Source organism: Scardinius erythrophthalmus (assembly GCF_964197995.2).
Source record: "Scardinius erythrophthalmus genome assembly, chromosome: 5".
Classification (NCBI taxonomy): Eukaryota; Metazoa; Chordata; class Actinopteri; order Cypriniformes; family Leuciscidae; genus Scardinius; species Scardinius erythrophthalmus.
In genome coordinates this window covers 44740543-44760826 of record NC_138225.1, presented here as the reverse complement: position 1 = coordinate 44760826, position 20284 = coordinate 44740543, and the positions used below count along the sequence as shown (strand labels likewise).

The 20284-nt window shown below is 37.8% G+C and overlaps 1 protein-coding gene across 1 annotated transcript; it reads left to right on the top strand.

The window, feature by feature from the left end:
- The first annotated feature begins 1491 nt into the window (after positions 1-1491).
- Positions 1492-15791, top strand: ppm1db (protein phosphatase, Mg2+/Mn2+ dependent, 1Db). The gene is made up of 6 exons (XM_081367186.1): positions 1492-2156; positions 4300-4528; positions 4621-4745; positions 6907-7088; positions 7442-7666; positions 14248-15791. Exons 1-6 carry the CDS (start codon positions 1673-1675, stop codon positions 14620-14622), a joined length of 1620 nt encoding a protein of 539 aa, XP_081223312.1. The 5' UTR covers positions 1492-1672; the 3' UTR covers positions 14623-15791.
- Positions 15792-20284: the final 4493 nt, after the last annotated feature.

The following is a 20284-nucleotide window of genomic DNA, read 5'->3' as shown; positions in this document are numbered from 1 at the left end:
TCTATACACAACGTGATTGGCCTGACCCAATCTGGGTTTTTGCAGCGAGAAGGTTTATTGAGAGTTGCTAGACGTACCTGGCTGCGAAATACATTTTGCTGCCGCTAGGGTGCGTCTAGATTTCTAGGCTAGAGAACTGTATCTTTCGGACACGTTCGATACGGAGAACCGATGAGCTGGAGAGACTGCGCATGCGTGATAGCACCGTCTCTGAACCGAACTTTCTTTTGGCCAAGTTCAGCTGATGCTGTGTTTATACTGTCACTGTGCTGTGCTGATACATGAGCACGGGTGAACCAAGGACTTGAATGAGGGGCCGAATTCGGCGAAATGTAAGTTTATTTAATTACAAATAAAATAAAAATGATGAAGACCAGTTTATTCACTTTAAGACATGTAAAACATCCGCGTTTGCGCATCGCCTTAGGCCTACTACAGGGTTCATTTTCAAAACGTAAATGTAAGAAACCTATCCAAGATGATTATGACGATGAGGACTATTATTTAACTGAAGTTATGATTACAAATGCCTTTATTTGAATGTATATTTATCCGCCGGGATGATAGAATTGACGTCATTACGTGATGACGTAAAAGAACTGGTGAACCGGTTTTTTGAACCGGTTCATTGAAACGAACTGTCCGAAAGAACCGGTTCGCGGAAAAGAACCGGACTTCCCATCACTAGTTAAAATTGACCGGAGTTCTCCTTTAAACACTAGTAGAAGTAGTGGTTGGAGTTTCAGGTTAGAGAAACTGGAGCGAGAGAGAGTGTCCCAGCTGAAGGGTTTATTTTGGATTATTTCTGCATGTTTGAGGTATTAATTTTTTTTTCAAATGTTGACTTGTATCTTACCAAGATGCAATTTTATATAGTTTATACTCTTTATATAAATGGACCATGGTGAACATTTTTAAACCGGTTGTGAACCCTGTTTTTTTTTAAGGCAGTTGAATATAACCTGCTGGTCAACTGCAGAAACTGTCACAGTTGCTAGGCGACAAGAACAGTAGGCTAGACATCCCACTTAACAATGCTCAGTTCAACCTTGGAAGAATGCAGCCTTTGAATTGGGACACAGCCATTGACTGCGCCCTGATACTTGTTCAGGCATGTCTTGACTTGTCTCTAAGCGTTAATGAAGTTACATACATAAAGATACCTCCAGGCGGCGTTGTTGGGATTCATTCCATACAGTATTAGTTCTTATTCTTATAGATACTCATGCCTATTAAATAGATGCTAGTATTTATTCATTAGATGCTAGTATTTATTCATTAGATACTAGTTCTTATTTGTTAGATACTAGTGCTTATTCATTTAATACACGTACCTATTAAATGCATGCTAGTACTTATTAGATACTAGTAGGTCAAGCTAAAAAAAAAAGTATTAGTAACATGAAAATAGATGCCACACGTTAAGGTTTAAATCTTAAAACGGCTTGCCATGTTTTCCTGCATCTTACACAATCCTCCTGTCCGACAGATGGCGCTAATGACACTTCTGCTTGCATTACTATGTGTCTGTGAAGGAAGGAAGACTGGCAGCTTAGAAAATAAACAAAAGACGAGCTCAGATTAATAAATGTTTTTGAGGTTAACCATAATCTTTTAACCACGTTTGTGCAGTCTTTAGGTTGAACTATCAGCAAGGGCTGTCCGATTGGCCATGAATTTAGACCTATCGCTGCGAGTGAGCGTCTTCTCCGAACAAGGAGGAAGGAAATACATGGAGGATTTAACTGAGGTGATCGTGGAGCTGGAACCCAGCGACGATGAGCTGCGAGAGGCCGGACACACTGATCCAAAGCCGGACCAAGAGCCCGTCTCTGAAAGCGACCCGCCGGACCGCACGAACAAGCCTTTACCCGTCGTGGTAACGTGGAGAAACACCCTGTCGACCGATGAGAGCGACGGTAACGTTACCGAGGAGCCCGGGACTCAGCCGGCGGCAGCGGACGGCAGGAGATCGGTCGCGTTCTTTGCCGTGTTTGACGGCCACGGAGGGCGAGAAGCCGCGCTGTTCGCTCGAGATCACCTCTGGGATTTCCTCAAGAAGCAGCGGGGATTTTGGTCTAAGGATTACCGGAAAGTTTGTGCCGCAATTCGTAAGGGCTTCGTCGCATGTCATCATGCAATGTGGAAAAAGCTTCGTAAGTACATTCAAGACTATTTCCCAAGACATTTCTTGACGAGAGTGCTTTTTTTAATTGATATATTTTTTAAACGTCTTAAGCTGACTACGTTGTGAGAAGCGTCGATTATAAGGTTATGGTGATCAGTGTAATTTAAGACCTCCAGGGAATTTTTAACGCCTGAAATAACATGCGTGTTAAAATTATTCTTAGACGGATGAATATAAATACTGGGGCAGCGACTGAGTAATAATAAACTTTTTGAAATTGGGCGCCACGCTATATACTTGCTGCAGAAAACACGTAAAAAACGAACGGATGGGTCTCAGTGCGCATGCGCGGAAATTGACAGGTTAATAAGCAGATCTATCTAAAAACGGTTGCAGACCAGTTTACACACTTTTAGAGGGACGAAGCAAATACATTATACTACGGAAGCCGTTTCCGCCACAGCTGAGTAAAATAGGATTCTGTTGGCATAATAATTAGAAACTTTCTCATAATTATTTAGTATCTCATTATATTGAGAAAATTACTCATAATAATGAGTTCCTATTAGTATATTACTGTTTTTATTTATTGAGAAACTGTCCCATACCTGTGTACTTGGTATTTCATGATAATGAGACATGTTCTCATAAGTTAATTTTATAGTATTTATTTATTAGAAAATTTAATTTAATGAATTAGTATTAACATCTTATAATGAGAAGATAACCTTTCTCGTAATAATGGCTTAAAGGGATAGTTCACTTTGAAATTAAATTTTGGTATGTTTTAGCTTACCTCAAGGGCATCCAAGATGTAGGTGTCTTTTTTTCCGCAGTAGTTTCAATTTTGATATTTTTAGGTCAAACCGTTCTTGTCTGTCAGTCATTTAATGCAGGTCTATGGTCACTGTCTCAAAGAGCAAGCACAGAGTCCAAATTAAAACAATTCCCCATTGTAAGTACACATTGATGGCCTAAGACACGAAACGAGCGGTTTGTGTGAGAAAACGAACAGTATTTATATCGTTTTTACCTCTTATACACAGCCACGTCCAAGTGATCTGAGGGCGCGCGCATCCTGGTGTGTGACGTGTACGCAGACTGGTGCATAGATATATACACTAGATGTCGCCTTGTCTACGGCAGTTCATTGGAACGAATGTCTTTAAGGCGACATCTAGTGTATATATCTATTGTTTTAATTTGGACTCTGTGCATGCTCTTTGAGACAGTGACCATAGACCTGCATTATATGACTGACAGACAAGAACGGTTTGACCTAAAAATATCAAAATTGAAACTACTGCGGAAAAAAAGACACCTACATCTTGGATGCCCTTGAGGTAAGCTAAAACATACCAAAATTTAATTTCAAAGTGAACTATCCCTTTAATATCATTTAATGCCTCGTAATAATGAGAAATATTCTAATAATAATGACTTAACATCTGATAATGAGATTTTTTTTCATAATAATGTGGTTTCTTGTAAAAATGGGTTTCTTGTAATAATGACTTTGTATCTCATTATTATAGTGATCTTTCTCATAAATAATAATGATTTATCTCATTATGAGAAGCTTTCTCGTAATAATGACTTGGTTTCACATTATTGAAATACTTTCTCAAAACAATGACTTAGTATCTCTTTATAATGAGAAACTCTCATAATAATGATGACTTTAAAATGTAGAAATATCTACTTTGCACACTTGAATCTGTAGCAGATACCTACAACGTAAACCAAAAAAAAAAATGAAAAAGTCTCGCACAACACTCCAACTTGAATCACTTAGGCTAAATGGTTTTAATACGCAACGCTTTGGTCAACAGAACTTCCTCAGGCAATAATAAGGACTTGACATATCATAGTAATGACTTGGTGTTGAATTAAAAAGAAAAAATCACTTGTTTATAAATGTATCTTAATGTGCGCATGTGCAAAGCCATAGAGCGCGTAATGGCAGGCTAGCGACATCTGTTGGTCAAAGCCGTGGAAATGCGAGAACACAGCAAACATGGCACGTTTTGCGAAACGGTTGTTTTCATTCTTGTGTAATCTATAATATAATTAAATAACATTGAAGATAAAAGTATTATGAGATGTTAATTCATTATTATTTGAAAGTATGTCTTGATGCTGTAGTGTTTAACCCTGTGTCTGTTCTTCAGCTGAATGGCCAAAAACATTAACTGGCCTCCCCAGTACTTCAGGCACTACAGCCAGTGTGGTGGTCATCAGAGGGGACCGCATGTTTGTGGCTCATGTCGGGGACTCGTCTGTTGTGTTGGGTGTGAGGGAAGATCCCGCTGATAAAGTCATCAAAGCTGTGGAGGTCACACAAGACCACAAGCCCGAGCTCCCGAAAGAGAAGCAGAGAATTGAGGGACTGGGAGGAAGGTGAGAGCTTGATTTTTAATACTCTCTAGTCATCATAAGAATCAATCTCTTGGATTCATGCAGTCGTTTCCTTTCATTGCGTGTGAGTGTAGTGTGGTGAAGAAGTCTGGCGTGAACCGTGTGGTGTGGAAGAGGCCTAGGCTAACTCACAACGGCCCGGTCAGGAGGAGCACCCCGATCGATCAGATCCCCTTCCTCGCTGTTGCCAGAGCTCTGGGTAAACGCTTAATTACACTCTCACTCCGATATATTAAATATTAAGTAATATGTGGTTTGTACTGACTTCAAAAGCCATTGCTTTAAATGGTGTTTAGAAGGATTGTGTAAACCTGCAAAAAATCCTGTAAAAATCCATTACATTCAAATTCAGTGCCTTTTCACTATTCATCATCAGGGATACAGTAGTTCACCCAAAAATGAAAATTCGGTCATCAGTTCTGGCAGCATCATGTCGTTCAACCACACAAGACTTTCGTCCATCTACAAATGAAGATATTTCTAATGAAACCGGGGAGATTTCTGTCCCTTCATCGAAACTCAATTCCCCAAAACATTCACACTTCATATGATTTCAGTGTTTTTTAAATCCAAGTCTTCTGAAGAGACACGATCACTTTAAACAATGAAGCAGCATTGAAATAACTGTGACATTTTAGAGTTAAAAGACTGAAATAGTATTTTCTTTAAATTTCAACTTTAAAAAATATTGGAGAATGGAAATTAACTCTATAATAAAGTATGAACAAAAACATTCTTCAAATATGTTTATTTGTGGCCCACAGAAGAAAGAAAGACATAAGGGGCTTTCACACAGGGGAACCTTTTCATAGTTCCTACAACTATTGGCGGAAGTACACGGATTTTGGCGTGTTTGCACCGCAGAAACTAGGAACGATTTTAGTTCTAGGAACTCCTTTTGGAGGAACTAATTTAGCTCATTCTTCAGAGTAGGGTCTTAACCAGGACTATAGGAACTATCCATGACGTTAGTGTACACTGATTGGCCGAACACACGCGAAGCACCCGCCATTAAAAAATAATCTGTGTAAACACACAGATTATAACAAACTAACTCTACGAAATTGTAAAACAGTGATAGATGGACCTCTCAACTTATACGCTAGAAAATCATCCACGCAACTTTGAGGGGACCAAGCGAAATATGATTATGTATTTTTGCTCAGCTAGCAACACTGGACATCAACCACACGGCATACGCTAATACCTTTTCATATACTGTCTACTTTCTATGTATAACAGTTGTTCTATCTAATAACGTATTAGACAGGACTGTTAGTGTGTATTCACACCTGCCTTGTTTGGTTCGATTGAATCGAACTCTAGTTCGTTTCCCCCCTTGGTGCGGACCTTTTGGGCAGGTGTGAATACAGCAATCGAACTCGGGTGCGGACCAAACAATCGAACCGAGACCCAGCTGAAGAGGTGGTCTCGGTACGGTTCCAAACGAACTCTGGTACGGTTCGTTTACGGTGTGAACATGAACCGACCCAATTGCAGAAAACTGCGCCTTTTTATTTGACTGCTCTTACGAGGATACTTAACAAAACGGACATTTTGGCATAATGGTGTCTTATTGTTTGTTCAAGCGTGAAAGAGAAAGAGAATTCCAGCGCGCTGTCTGTGCACGCGAGACTGTTGCGCGTCTTTCTGCGCGTCGTGTGTGCATCAGGACATTCACAGACAGACCGTTCACTTTTGTCTTATCGCACTTGAGAATTCCTGTCCAATGAATGGACGACCTTAGTACACGTGTGGTTTTGTTTACACATTTTGGTTCACTTGCAAAAAGAGCAGTGTGAAAGCGAACCGTACCAAACAAAAAAAATCAACATTCTATTTGGTCCGGACCAAAGCAAGTGAAATATCGGACTTTCCTGGTGTGAATACACCCTTAGACAGATCGTAAACTAATGAACACAGAGAATGCGAGCACTGTGGCTAGCGTTCTCAGCGCCATCAAAATAAAGGTCCGCCGTGCCGTCAAAATTAAAGTCACAACAACAAGCGCGGCTTACATCACTTCAGAGTTCCTAAGCGGTGTGAATGCAACCAGGAAACTGTTCCTAGGGGAACTATTAGTTCTCTGGGAACAACCACCCTGGTGGCTAGTTCCTAGAACTATTTGGTGCAAAAGCCCTTATACTGGTAGGCACATGAGGGTGAGTAAATGATGAAAGAATATTTGTTTTTGAGTAAACCATCCCTTTAAACTTAAAGCTGAGATGGAATTGACAGACTTGTTTTTCGAGCTGATGGTCCTTAATTTTTTTTCCTGCAGCTTTTCTAGATTTTCCAGGATGTATTTGACAAATGCGACCGTATGCAATGCAAATAATGTTGTAAACGTGTCCGTGCAGGTGATCTATGGAGTTATGACTTCTACAGTGGAGAGTTTGTGGTGTCTCCCGAGCCTGACACCAATGTGGTGACCCTTGACCCAAGACGGCATCGTTACATCATCGTTGGCAGTGATGGCCTTTGGAACATGGTGCCACCGCAAGAGGCGGTGACTGTGTGCCAGAGCCATGATGAAGCTGTGGTACGAAAAAAAAAGTTTCTAACCACATGTTGTACTATTCTAACTTCTCACTGCTATTTGTGTTAATTTCTAAAGGCCCGTTCACACTAAGGATGATAACTATAAAAATATAGTTCTAAATATAAAAGACTAGCAGAGTCCACACCACAACTATAGCGATAACAGCACAGAGAAACGATATAGATGGAATGACTTTCAGAATGATTTTTTACAGCTGATGAACAATAAAAATATTGAAAGCCAATCAGAATCTGTCCTGCTTTAAAGAGCTTGAGCTAATGTAGTTATTGTTATCTTTCCAATTATCATTCTTGGTGTGAACGGGCCTTAAGAGTGTGTTTTATGCCCTACAGGCACCCTTCGGGATGTCGGTTGCACGTCGGTTGGGCTGCCATGCGTTGATGCGATGGCGTCAACGGATGCTCCGTGCAGACAATACCAGCGTAATAGTTATCGCCCTTCCTGAGCCTGGCAAACCCCACCTTCCTATGCATAGAGACGAGGTCATTCTCAGCCTAGCAGAGGGCCCGCACTGTGACCCAGCTATAGGGTCCCGCTCCAACACACCACTCATTAAGGTAAAAGATGCTTAAAACCACACTTTGAGAAGCAATGGCAGGCTGAGGGTGTTTTCAGGAAACAAAACTTAAATTTAGAATTTTGGTGCCACCAGTAGCACAGAAATGACACCCTGCAATAGAGGGTATGCTATGACGTCACAGAAGGCGGGAGTCACAAAAGTTACACCCACTGAGTGGCAAAAAGACTGAGTGGCAGTGTTTGTGTTCGGCGTGAATGCCGTGAATAACTGTGCTATTGACTGTACAAATAGATTAAACAAAAAATCAGAGCTATTTTTTTACTGACTGCTGAAAAGCTACAGAAAAGAGAAGCAAATGGATCGCTGCAAACAACTGGAAACAACTAGAATCCAGCCAGTAAAACGTGGATTTGCATTTGCCATTTTGTCTCAGATATATTGATTTTGGGTGTAAAATCATACCCTAGGTTATATATTAACCTCATATTTACCATCTTATATTCTGCGGAACTGTAAAGTTTTTGTCAGTGTTTTTTTTTTAGCCTTGTGTTCTACAGAGGGGGATGGTTAGATAATGTTAGACAAACCAATTTTTTTCCATGGATGGATGGATGGATGGATAGATAGATGGATAGATAGATAGATGGATAGATAGATGGATAGATAGATAGATAGATCAATCTTAAATAGATTGTTTACACCGCAGAACTCTGTATCGTCTGCCTGGCAGTTACAGCTGACAGTTTTCCAGATAACTTTAAAAGTTTCTACATAATATATATTGAAACAACCAGAATATCCAAGCGTGAAGTGTGACCAATTGTCAAGTCAATTTTATTTGCATAGCTCTTCATGATACACATTGTTTCCAAACAGCTTTACAGAAAGTCATGTTATGTCTATAATGCCTTAGTGGTTTCTACAAGTTTTAGGGCTGGGCGATACGATGAAATATATTGTCCTATCCTGATCCTGGAGGGCCAGTCCTTCAGGGTTTTGCTCCAACTTGCCTCAACACACCTGCCTGGAAGTTTCTAGTATGCCTTGTGAGACCTTGTTTAGCTGGTTCAGGTGTGTTTAATTGGGGTTGGAGCTAAACTCTGCAGGACTGTGCCCTCCAGGAGCTGGACTGGACACCCCTGATATATAACAATGATATGATGATATGATCATACGGATTTAGATCTACCTATATTGTTTTTATTGTGTTGTCTAGCAGCGTTCACAGGCTTTGCACATATGTCAGAGAACCCGATTCCTGGCCATATGTCAGTGTCATGTGAACGTGAACAACAGGTACTCTGGCGAGTTGTAAGGATCACTGTCGAGTTCAACTGCCTTTAATTTAAAGATAATCATTTGTTTTACTCCCGTTTTCGCAGTTACCAAAAGTTTAGTAGCTATTACCAATACCAGTAAAATTTCTATTTGTATTTAGTGCTTTGTACTAATTTCGATACTATAGCAAAAACTATTTTAATACACTCACTTTGACTACATAACTATTTTATTTTACTATTTGTATATAAAAAATATTTAAAATAAATTTAATTAAGTTATGCTAACATCAACTATAAGTAAATAATAGATTGCATCTTTCAAAAATGTTTTAATATTTATTAAAATGAAGTAATCATTGCTGTAAAAAGTCAGTAGTAAAATGAGGAACAAAACCCCAAGTAATAGAGCAAAGAGTGTTTTAGGCTTATTAAAGCTACTAAACATATTCAGCCAGGACTTATTAGCAAAGGTCTGTCTTGTTAGATTTTTTTCGTCCCATCAATTTCTATGGTTATCACTATATCAATAATTTATAGAGATTATTTCTTTTCTACATTTAAATTTATAACCATTTTGCAATGTTTATGTGGCCATCTTAGCAACACAAAATGCTTATTAAAATGATATACATTTCTATCAAAATTGTATTCAAATTATACAGAAAGCAAAAAAAGAGTGGTCCCTTTATAATCATTGAAGCTGTCAATCACTTAATTTCAGCTCAAGCTCACAATTCTGCACTCTTGCGGATTCATGTTATAATCTAAGAGGCTGCCTACGCCTCACAATTAATCTCTCATTTACATTGTCTCTACACTTTGTTGGATATAATAATAGGATTCGCAAGCATGCATAATTCAGTTTTGAGCTGTACTGTTTGGACTGGAATTGAGTGGATTCTGAACTTAAATGCCTCTGATTAGCCATTGCATTTTAGCAGACATTTCTGTGTCCCTGTTTACACCTGGTATTAAGATACATTTTGGTTGATCGGATGGGCGCAGACGAGGGAGACACATACCCGGTTACACCTGGTGTTTTAATCCATCTCTTTTGTCCACTTTTAACCACGTCTAGGGCTGTCTGTGGGTCTGTCTCTTTCGATCTAATGGACAAAATAAGCAATTTACATATGAACATTCGGAAAAACATACGGAGAGCATCAGCTTTCGTTTCTGTTCTGATAGCTTCAAGACCACACTGGACGGTACATTTTTCGTCTTCAAACCAAACTTGGTTCTCCAGTCGACAAAGTTTAAGCCCTGTCTGGCTAGTGCGCTTCCCATTATGTTTACACATTAGGTCAGTAGGCGGAGAGTAGACGGTATTTTGCTGCTGTTCGAACACATTCAACCACATGAGCATTTACACTACGAATGCAATCCGGTCGAATGGGTTTTTGACTTCCTCTGGAAGTGGTCGAAAGTGGACAAGCGCAAAACGTTTTAGACCCTGTATAAGACGCTAACATCTTAATACCAGGTGTAAACCGGGCCTGCGATTGGGTATAATGCTCAATGCGGCAAAACAGTGGGCTCCAGTCAATACTATCTGTGTCTTGAGTCTGGTATTGTCACATTTGAACAATTCCAGTATCGACTTGGTACCAAAGTGCCAGTGCTTTTCGCAAAACCTGTCTGCAACTTCAAGCAGACAAAAACAGGAGGTCATGATACCCTTGACCTTCAAGAGATTTCTGTACACTGTCCAGACTCACAGCTAATCAGAAGTTTTCAGATAAGACTTTTTACAGAGTTCCTGCTCATGTTAGCCACACTTTGGCTCCATGCCCACCAAAAGAGAGACTAACACGCTGCTCATCAGTCCTGCCTGCTTTTCCCGATCGAGGCCTCCATTGTCAGAGCAGTTCCGATGGAAGCCATGTCTCCGTGTTTGTTTGGCCCCAGTGTGTTTGAAGCACGGCTCCTCCAGCTGCTCTTGGCTGTTTTGCTTTGGCTCAGAGAGCTGGAGAGTGGACAGATGTTTGTGTTTTTAATCCTTTTAAGTGGAGTGGATTTGAGGTTTAGGGAGGCCGCTTTGATCGTTTTTCCTGTTTGCTCTTCTGGTGCTGTTATGATTTTGATAGAGGGGAAATGAAAAATACAGAACAGGGCAAGAGAATGCAAAAGAGCAGCCGTGATGCGTTTCCTCTGTCGTAAAGTAGTGATGAAGACCAGACTTTAGACTCACTTTATTTGTATTTTGTCTTCAAGAGTTGTTGCCATTTGTTTGCAGTTTGAATCTTTTCCATTTCTTTTCCATTTCCAAAAACCTTTTGAACTTTTTAATATTTCTTTTAGGGATTTACAGATATAAAAATTCTGGCCAATACTAATAAACTAAACATTATTGTCATGGTATGACTGATATTAAAATTCTGTACTATTTTGTCTAAATAAATTGAGCTCCAAATGGTTTCAAATGCTGCACGATTTCTGTACATCAAAACATGATGTACAGTATGGAAGATGAATATTAATTGAGACTTGATAAATATTACATTTAACAGTGTTTAAAGTTTTATTGTATTAAAGATTAACCTTAACCTTAAGCATTAGATTATTGCAAATTTAATGAAAAAAAAAAGGGCAAATGAGCATGCATAGTTAAATATCCAATAAATAAAATCTCTGATATCTACCTTTATCCTAAGGAGCCTATTGCATTTTATATTATGGGAGGCATAAGGTTGTGTTACAAATAATCATTATCCATCAGTTTGACTAAATAAACTGTAAGATTTCCTTCATGTTCTATTTTCAGACGTCAGGAGAATAACGTTAACTCTCCATTTTAATGTGATATGGTATAACAAGGTATTATCTACGGCGAGAGCTCTTTTTAGTCGCTGCACTTTTCTTTTTTCTTCTTTGTATTCCCATGTTACAGTATGAAAAAATACAACATACTCTCCACATTTGTGGTCTGTTCTCCCGATTTAATTTGATATATCCCATAAATAATTTACTTGAATGCACTAAGAAGCTCTTGTTTTTCTCCCCAAATCCTCACTACTCTTTCCAGGTTTGTTTTCACACGGATGCTTTAAAATGTACTTGTCTTCCCTTTTCACTACTAATCATATTTGCAGTGTTTACTGGAATGTTTCTAAAGCAGGTAAATACAATATTTATTGTCTGTCAAAATGACGGATTTCCAGTCAATGAACGTTTTTGATTAAAGGGATACTTCACTTTAAAATGAAAATTCTGTCATCATATACTCACCCTCAAGTTGTTTCAAACCTGTATGAATTTCTTCTTCTGCTGAACACAAAGGAAGATATTTTGAAGAATGTCAGTAACCAAACAGTTAACTGGAACCATTGACTTCCATAGTAGGGAAAAAAATATACTATGGAAGTCAATGGGACCCAGAAACTGTCTGGTTACTGACGTTCTTCTAAATCTCTTCCTTTCTGTTCAGCAGAAGAAAGAAATTCATACAGGTTTGAAACAACTTGAGGGTGAGTAAAGGATGACAGAATTTTCATTTTAAAGTGAAGTATCCCTTTAAGGCAATGTATGTTACATACAGTTGAAATCGAAATGATTCAACCCCCATTGCAAATCAGGTTTATTTGCAAAATGCACAGACTTTCAGCTGTTTGCAAAGAACAAATCAAACAAAAGTAATTGAATTAATTCAACCCAAATTCAACTAAAAATGCAACTTTTAATAACTTCTGCAGTCTCAAAATTATTCAACCCCTTCATGGCAAGCATCTTTAGTACTTCGTAGAACACCCTTTTGCTGTTATGACCTGCTGCAAATGAGATATTTAACCAGACACCAGCAACCGTTTTCAATATTGGTAATAATAAGAAATGTTTCTTGAAATGATTAGAATGATTTCTGAAGGATCATGTGACACTGAAGACTGGAGTAATGATGCTGAAAATTCAGCTTTTCCATCACAGGAATAAATAACGTTAAATTAGAAAACTGTAATAATAGTTCACAATATTATAATATAATATTTTCACAATATTACTCTTAATTTGATTTATTCTCTAATTGAAGACTTTATTGTTTTTATGCCAGATAAATGCTGCTCTTTTTTATTTTTTTATTATTATAATATAAATAATCCTCATAAATTGATTAATTGTGGTTTGTTAAAGGAGAACTCCGGTCAATTTTAACATTGGGCTCATTTTTTTGTAAATTTGGAGTGCTGTCAATACAGAGAACAACGACAAAAATCGGTGTTGCCTACACCGTGTTATCCTCTTTTTAAAATTTGCACCCTGTTGACTTCAATGGGGCAAGTTTTAAACCTGCTTTTAGCCTCTTAACATCCTTGATGTGTCATTACAAGTGCACAGGTCATGTGAGTGATTCCTTCAGAGTGAACACGAGTGGATCTGACTGCAGTAGATGTGAAAGATATTAATAAAAATGATGTTATTTCAGCCAGCGCACATACCTGTATTTACATCCTGTTTTCGGTCGAAGTCCACAGTAATCGATTGTCGAGTTCACACGCATAGGTTTAGTTACCTATGATCACGCGCGTGAACTCGACAATCGATTACTGTGGACTTCGACCGAAAACAGGATGTAAATACAGGTATGTGCGCTGGCTGAATAAACATCATTTTTATTCATATCTTTCACATCTACTGCAGTCAGATTCACCCGCGTTCACTCTAAAGGAATCACTCACATTAGCTGTGCACTTGTAATGACACATCAAGGATGTTAAGAGGCTAAAAGCAGGTTTAAAACTTGCCCCATTGAAGTCAACAGGGTGCACATTTTAAAAAGAGGATAACACGGTGTAGGCAACACCGATTTTTGTCGTTGTTCTCTGTATTGACAGCACTCCAAATTTACAAAAAAATGAGCTCAATGTTAAAATTGACCGGAGTTCTCCTTTAATGTTTGTTGTAAGAATTTCTTTTTCTGCAGAACAAAAAAGAAGTTATTTTGAAGAATGTCTGTAACCAAAGTTGATGGACCCCATTGACTTGTATAATTTGGGAAAAAAAAATATCTATGGAGGTCAATGTGGTCCATCAACTGCTGGGTTACCAACATTCTTCAAAATATCTTCTTTTGTGTTCAGCAGAAGACAGAAACTCATACAGGTTTGGAACAACTTGAGGGCGAGTAAATGATGACAGAATTTTCATTTTTGGGTGAACTTTCTCTTTAACTTGTTGTGGAGCTGGCAACTTTCTCAAAAGGACTTTACCTACTTTTACTACTAGCTTGGCAAAAGTAGCCTTAAAAGTAGCTTCCCGACATGTGTAACTTGTAAATAATAAGATGCTAATTCTAGGATCAGAAATGGGTAAAACACAAAATGACTAAATCTATGACCCTCTACAGACCCCGGATCCAGACCTGTCCTCAGCCAGCAGTGAGTCTTTGCCGGCGCTGGAGAGAAGGAACGGTCTGTCAGGAGTGAGTCTCAGCGCTGAACCCCCGTTAGAGGAAAACCTCCCTTACATTGAGCTCATGGACAAAGCTTCCTTGACTGCGTGCCCCTTTGAGGGCAACTGGACCCCAGAGATGCCCCTGTCCTCACCGGATGTGTCAAGTCCGTTGGGGAAGAGGCCCAGACGCAGCCCCCTCACCCCGAGCAGCTCCCGCCGGAGGACTGGGGAACGCTCCGTACCCAAACGCAACACCGGCAAGAGTCCCAAACGGACGCCCGGCGTCACAATACTACAGCACCGTAAAGCAACGCTCTGCGTCTGCTGAACTCCTCCGTCAGACTGCACACACTAACACAGATGAGCGAAGATGGATGTTCAACCTACATCCTGGTCTCTGATATTCTGCATAGGGAGAATATTCTACAAGGATAAATAACTGCTATTGTTTAGACTGCCACCGGTTTTATTTGTATCGTATGATTTTTTTTTTTTTTTTTTTTGTCTTTTGTTAGTGTTTTTTCCCCTTTCCTTTTACTTTTAATGATGTGAGGGTAAAAAATAAATCTCCCTTTTAGTGTTTGAATTTATAGTCATTTTATATGAAAAAAAGAATTCAGATCAGTCTCTTTAAGGAATGTTCTTTTAAATGATGTTTTTAATCTTTTACACTTTAAATTAAACAGCAAGTCGATCTTTTAAATTTCATGAATTGCTTGTACAGATTTTCTGAAAATTACCAAATAATTGTAGACATTCAATATATAATATTTTTATACTTGCTCTATTTTTTCCCCCCAAATAACCAGTTTTCTTGCCCCACAATCCTTGTGCACATTTGTCCATGCCAATATACTTTGTGCATTAAATATTCACATCAGTATTCAATGTATTTGTTAGCATTACCCTGTCTTTCTAATTTTGAGTTACTGCATGAGTTGAAACTGAGACGTATCTCTGATCATCGGACTACAGAGCAATTGTTTTATTATTATTATTATTATTTTTATTATTTTTTGATAAAACCTTTGTAAAGGGTGAGGATTGCATGTTCTGTTACCTGGGGCGTGTTTTGTTTTTTGACTGTTGTATAATGGAATCTACATTTTCATATGTATTTCGATATTGTAAGTTATTTAATATCAATAATGTCTGTTAACGAAATGCAGATAACATATTCCAACACCAGTTCCAGAGCTAATGTGATGTGTGGTTGTAAGCTGATGTTGAGACCGAGGTGTTTGCCAGAGTGTACAGCACATTTTCAGCGAGATGGTTTTTTGCCCTATGTTTGAGACTTTGTCTTTCGAAGGAGATTTTCCAGTAAACTCTCAGTGGATAAGAAGTAACATTTTCATAGTGTTGTTTATGAACTTTCACTATTTGCTAGATTGACAGTTTTAATTTGAGTACTTCATGTGGTGTTGCCTGAAGGACAGTCACAGCTTGATGGATTTAAATGCATAGGGAATTTATTAAAAACGAACACAAAAATCCAGTTATATTGTGGTTGCATATTTCAAAAACATCTGGAAGGGGCCTACATTATATAAAAAATGGTAATACTTTACAATAAGGTCTCATTTGTTAACATTAATTAATGCATTTGCTAACATGATCTAACAATGATACAAACATATATATAGTGCATTTATTAATCTTTGTTAACATTAGAAAAATCCAATTGATCGTTGTTTGTTCATGTTAGTTCATAGTGCATTAGCAAATCAAACGTAACAAATACAGCTTTGGATTTTAAAAATGTAAATGTTGAAATGACCATATATTAAGATTAATAGATGCTTTAGACGTATTGTTCATGTTACCTAATATAGTTAACAAATGAAACCATATACCAAAAGTGTTAACAAACAAACAAACAAACAAACAAAAAAAGTCAGAGAAATAATATTGTTTTAATGAGATTCTGCATGTTAAAACTTGACAGATTGTGATTATTCTTTTTCTTTTTTACACTTTCATTCCCTGTTGAAAACTGAAACATTTCGCATCTGTAAAAGCCTATATCTCTGGCCTGAGCAATAGCGGAAGTTGGGTTTAATGGAGGTTATTCTCTGTTACTGTGCTTTTCTAAAATACCTGGTCGTTTATATCGAACTGCATCTCTCTCTGAAATGGTTTTGAATATTAGTGTTTTGGATGCCGTCTTGTTCAGGGTTTGATATTTATTTCCTGGAATTGCAATAAAGAGACACTCAGTTTTGTGTTTAAGTATCGCTATTTTCCGTGTTAGGTTTCTTGAGAAGCATAGGCTATAGTCAACATTTCATGGACTCAACCAAGTCACAGTAGTCACATAGGTATATAGAAATGTTTAAAAGCAAACCCAATATGTGACCGTAGTATTGCAAATATTGTTTATTGACAATTTTTAAGTATAGGTCTACTTATAAATGTATCTTTTAAGCATATTTGTGTGTGTGCAAAAAAAAAAAAAAAAAAAAAAACTGGTGTGGCGTCGCTTCAATGTCACTGTGTTTTTCAACCACTAGGTGGTGGTCAATACTAGGAGACTAGACCGACAGTCAAGTAATGTGAGCGTCCGTTCACCGCTGAATAGTTTTACTTGACATTTTCTAGAAGGCTAATCTCCGAGTATGAGTGATAGTGATACACACCTGACAGCAGCTAAACCCACACCCTCCATAATGGTGCTAAACTGACAAGGAAACACTTCTGATCTGCAGCTCCTCTTGAGTGAAGAGTGTGCGTGAGTGTGGGTGTTTATTCGTGGGAAAGAAAATTGTTGAAAAATGTGCTACTTGACTGCTAACTACTTTTTGGAACGTCCTCAAATGTAAAACATGAATAGCATTACAAAATAATGTTTTTCCAAAAAAGACAGCCTTTTGAAAAGAGTAGGTTTAGAATGAGTCTGTATTAAATATAATTAGCTTTATTTCAAATCAAAGGTCTATGCGTAGTGCTATGTCCTTAAAGGGTCAAATGATTCATAAATGTAACACTTTTTATTTTCATTCATCCATCCATCTATTCTCCAAACACAAAAGTGAATTTGCATTTCCTTCAGCCGGAGGCTCATACATTTCACTTTTGGTGTGAAATGGAATTTACATTTGCCAAAAATATAACTTTTTTTTTGTTTTGTTATTAAAAAACAAACAATCTAGCCAGCCCAGGTGAGAAAGAGTGTCGCATAAGTAACGTAATGCATTACTTTCCATGACAGCACAGTTAGTTACTTTGGGAGTAACGCAATATTGTAATGCACTACTTTTAAAAACACTGTAATTAGCCAATATAAGGTTATATCTCAAAAATGAAATGTCATCATTTAGATATTTAACGAAACCTGATAACACATTCCGTTGTAAGGACAACCCGGGGAATAGGACTTTTTTTTTTTTTTAAATATAATTTATATTTATTGATTGTAATTATTAACTGTAATTAATTGTCAAAGTTTTCATGAATAAAATAACATTTATTAGTTTGTTTGTTTGTTTTATATTATAATTGTCTTTATACGATTGAATTGTTTAATATTTAGACTGTGGCCTATTGGTTGGTTGTGTTTGGTTTGGTGTATTATAATCGCAGAAATAACGTACTCTTCCACTGCGGGCATATGTGGACAATGATGCTGATGGTGTTGTGACAAGAAATGGAGTTCACATTACCAGTCTGTCATGGTATTATGAGGAATTACATTGAGATAAAGTGTATGAATTGTGTCTGTGTCAGTGCTCTTAATATTTCACTATTCTAATGGTTATCAAATTTATATCAGCTGACCTGATGGACAATGGTGCAAAGTGAAGGGATTAACCCAGAAAGTCAATCCCGCTTTGAAAAGTCCTTGTATCTGAAGCCCACATTACATTACAGTGCCTTGGGCCAAGAGATTGGCGTCACACCTGTCACTGCTACACTCTCTCTATGTATTAGTGCACTATACTGCTGCTATAAGCCTTCTTATTGTGCTTGCAAAGAGCTGTTATTATCATTAGAGAGTTCAGGACTCGGAGTGACAGGCTTAAAATGTCAGTTGAGAGAGCTCAGCTGATCATACCAGTGTCACGGAAATGTCTAATGGGTCAATGGCATGACACACATCTTTTCAGGATTCATTATTCAAAAACACATTCAAAATGCAATTCATGCATACAATTACTTAAATAAACCTATTAGATGATGATATTTTTTTCACATTTCTAAAGTAAAATTCATTTCGATATTTTTGGCAACATAAAGTAGAAAATTCCAGGATGAATCAACCATCCACATAGTAAAAAATAAATAAATCATATATAGTTATACAGTATACTGTATAACACTTAATTTTAACATTTGCTCTCCCTTTCGAGTGTCATGGCAAAGCATGGTTGGAAATAGAAATCAGTTAAATTAAAGTCTGTCTAAATTAAAAGAAACAAGTTCACCAAACTCAAAACGATGAAACAATTCAGATTACTAAAAATGTGTCAGTTTTGTGAACACAAAAGCAAAAGAAAGTTCTAAATACTCATAAAAGTTAATTTGTTTAAACAAATTCATTAGTTTGAGCATTATGGTTTACAGTGCCATATATCACAATGAATAACAAAACTTTCTGAATTCTCTCAGTGGTTTGGCTCATCCTCTTGCAGCATTATCACAATATGAATATGCTCATCTTAATGATGATCATCACTATATAGCTTTAAAGAAAAGAGTTTGAGAGCTGGGGATTTCTGGATTAAACACTTGTCTGTTGTACAGGATGCCGTTAATATTCATGATCAGTTTCCAAAACATCAAATCTTTTTATTACTCCGCTCCATAAATGCAATGAAAAACCAGGCATCTATAATCTGCAATGACAATCCACCTGTATTGTAGTAATGAAGCCATAAAAGATACTCTCACAATTCAGCATGGTTTGTAAATAAATGGGGTTGCAGCTGGGCCATATGGTGGAATATATTAGTCAAGTATTGAACTTGGATAAAATGACAATTATCGACTTGGCTGAAGCTTCCATCATGCCGCTGAGCCCTTGTGTATCAACACTGAATCAATACTCTACACATTCAATAAATGCCAATAGCCAAACCCATGCCTTATACCTCCTTAGACAGGAAACACCAGGAGAGAGACCTCTGTCTGCATCAACTGCACACATAATGGGAAAAGTACCATTAAATGCAAAGATAATGGCCTGTCGTCTTGCTGAACGTGCTATAATTTTAAGCGTTAGTGTTAGACCTGATGTTTCCATTCTGAAATGTTTGAGCTGTAAATCTGAAGCTGATTCATCGGGTTGGGTTAGTTTGCCATCGGAAAATATTATCACTTTACCCAGCAAGCTCTGCCCAACAATTTGAGTCAGAATAAATGTGTCTAAGGCCCTGTTTACCTGATATTAAGATGTGTTTTGGTCGATCGGATCACAAGTGGAAGAGGGAGACATATACCCGTTTACACCTGGCATTTTAATCCTTCTCTTTTGCCCCCTCTCAACCACTTCTGTCCTGTTTTTTTTTTTTTAGATATTTCGATCTAATGGACAACATATGAATATGTTAAACTTTAACTATTCACACAGTGTTAAAGGTAGGGTAGGCAATTTTCTGAGAGGCTAGCAATAGTGAGCAAGCTAGAAAGTAGAGATGCGCGGTTGGCGGTTACAGCCGGATTGGGCGGATGACGTGACGAAAAAGAATATTTTAATTAAATTCGGGCGGGTGGCGGGCGGTTAAACCAATCAAATGAAAAAAATATGTATACACCAATCAGCGGATGGCGGGCGGGTGCGGTTTAGAAAATTGATCAAAAACGTTGGTGCGGATGGATGGCGGACGGATGATGAGTTTTGTGATGCGGTTACGGATGAAATAATAGCCCATCTGCGCATCTCTACTAGAAAGCATAAGTGAGTTCACATTGGATCTGAAGCATTAAAGTTGAAGTTCACACCTGATCTAAACCATGAAAGTTAAAAATGATTTTCTTTATTAGTATTTGTC

Excerpts from the sequence above, each read along its gene's own strand:
- ppm1db (XM_081367186.1), top strand. The coding sequence starts at position 1,673 with ATGAATTTAGACCTATCGCTGCGAGTGAGCGTCTTCTCCGAACAAGGA. Across the intron at positions 4,746-6,906 it reads CGCTGTTGCCAGAGCTCTGG|GTGATCTATGGAGTTATGAC; the intron begins GTAAACGCTTAA and ends GTGTCCGTGCAG. Across the intron at positions 7,667-14,247 it reads CCAACACACCACTCATTAAG|ACCCCGGATCCAGACCTGTC; the intron begins GTAAAAGATGCT and ends GACCCTCTACAG.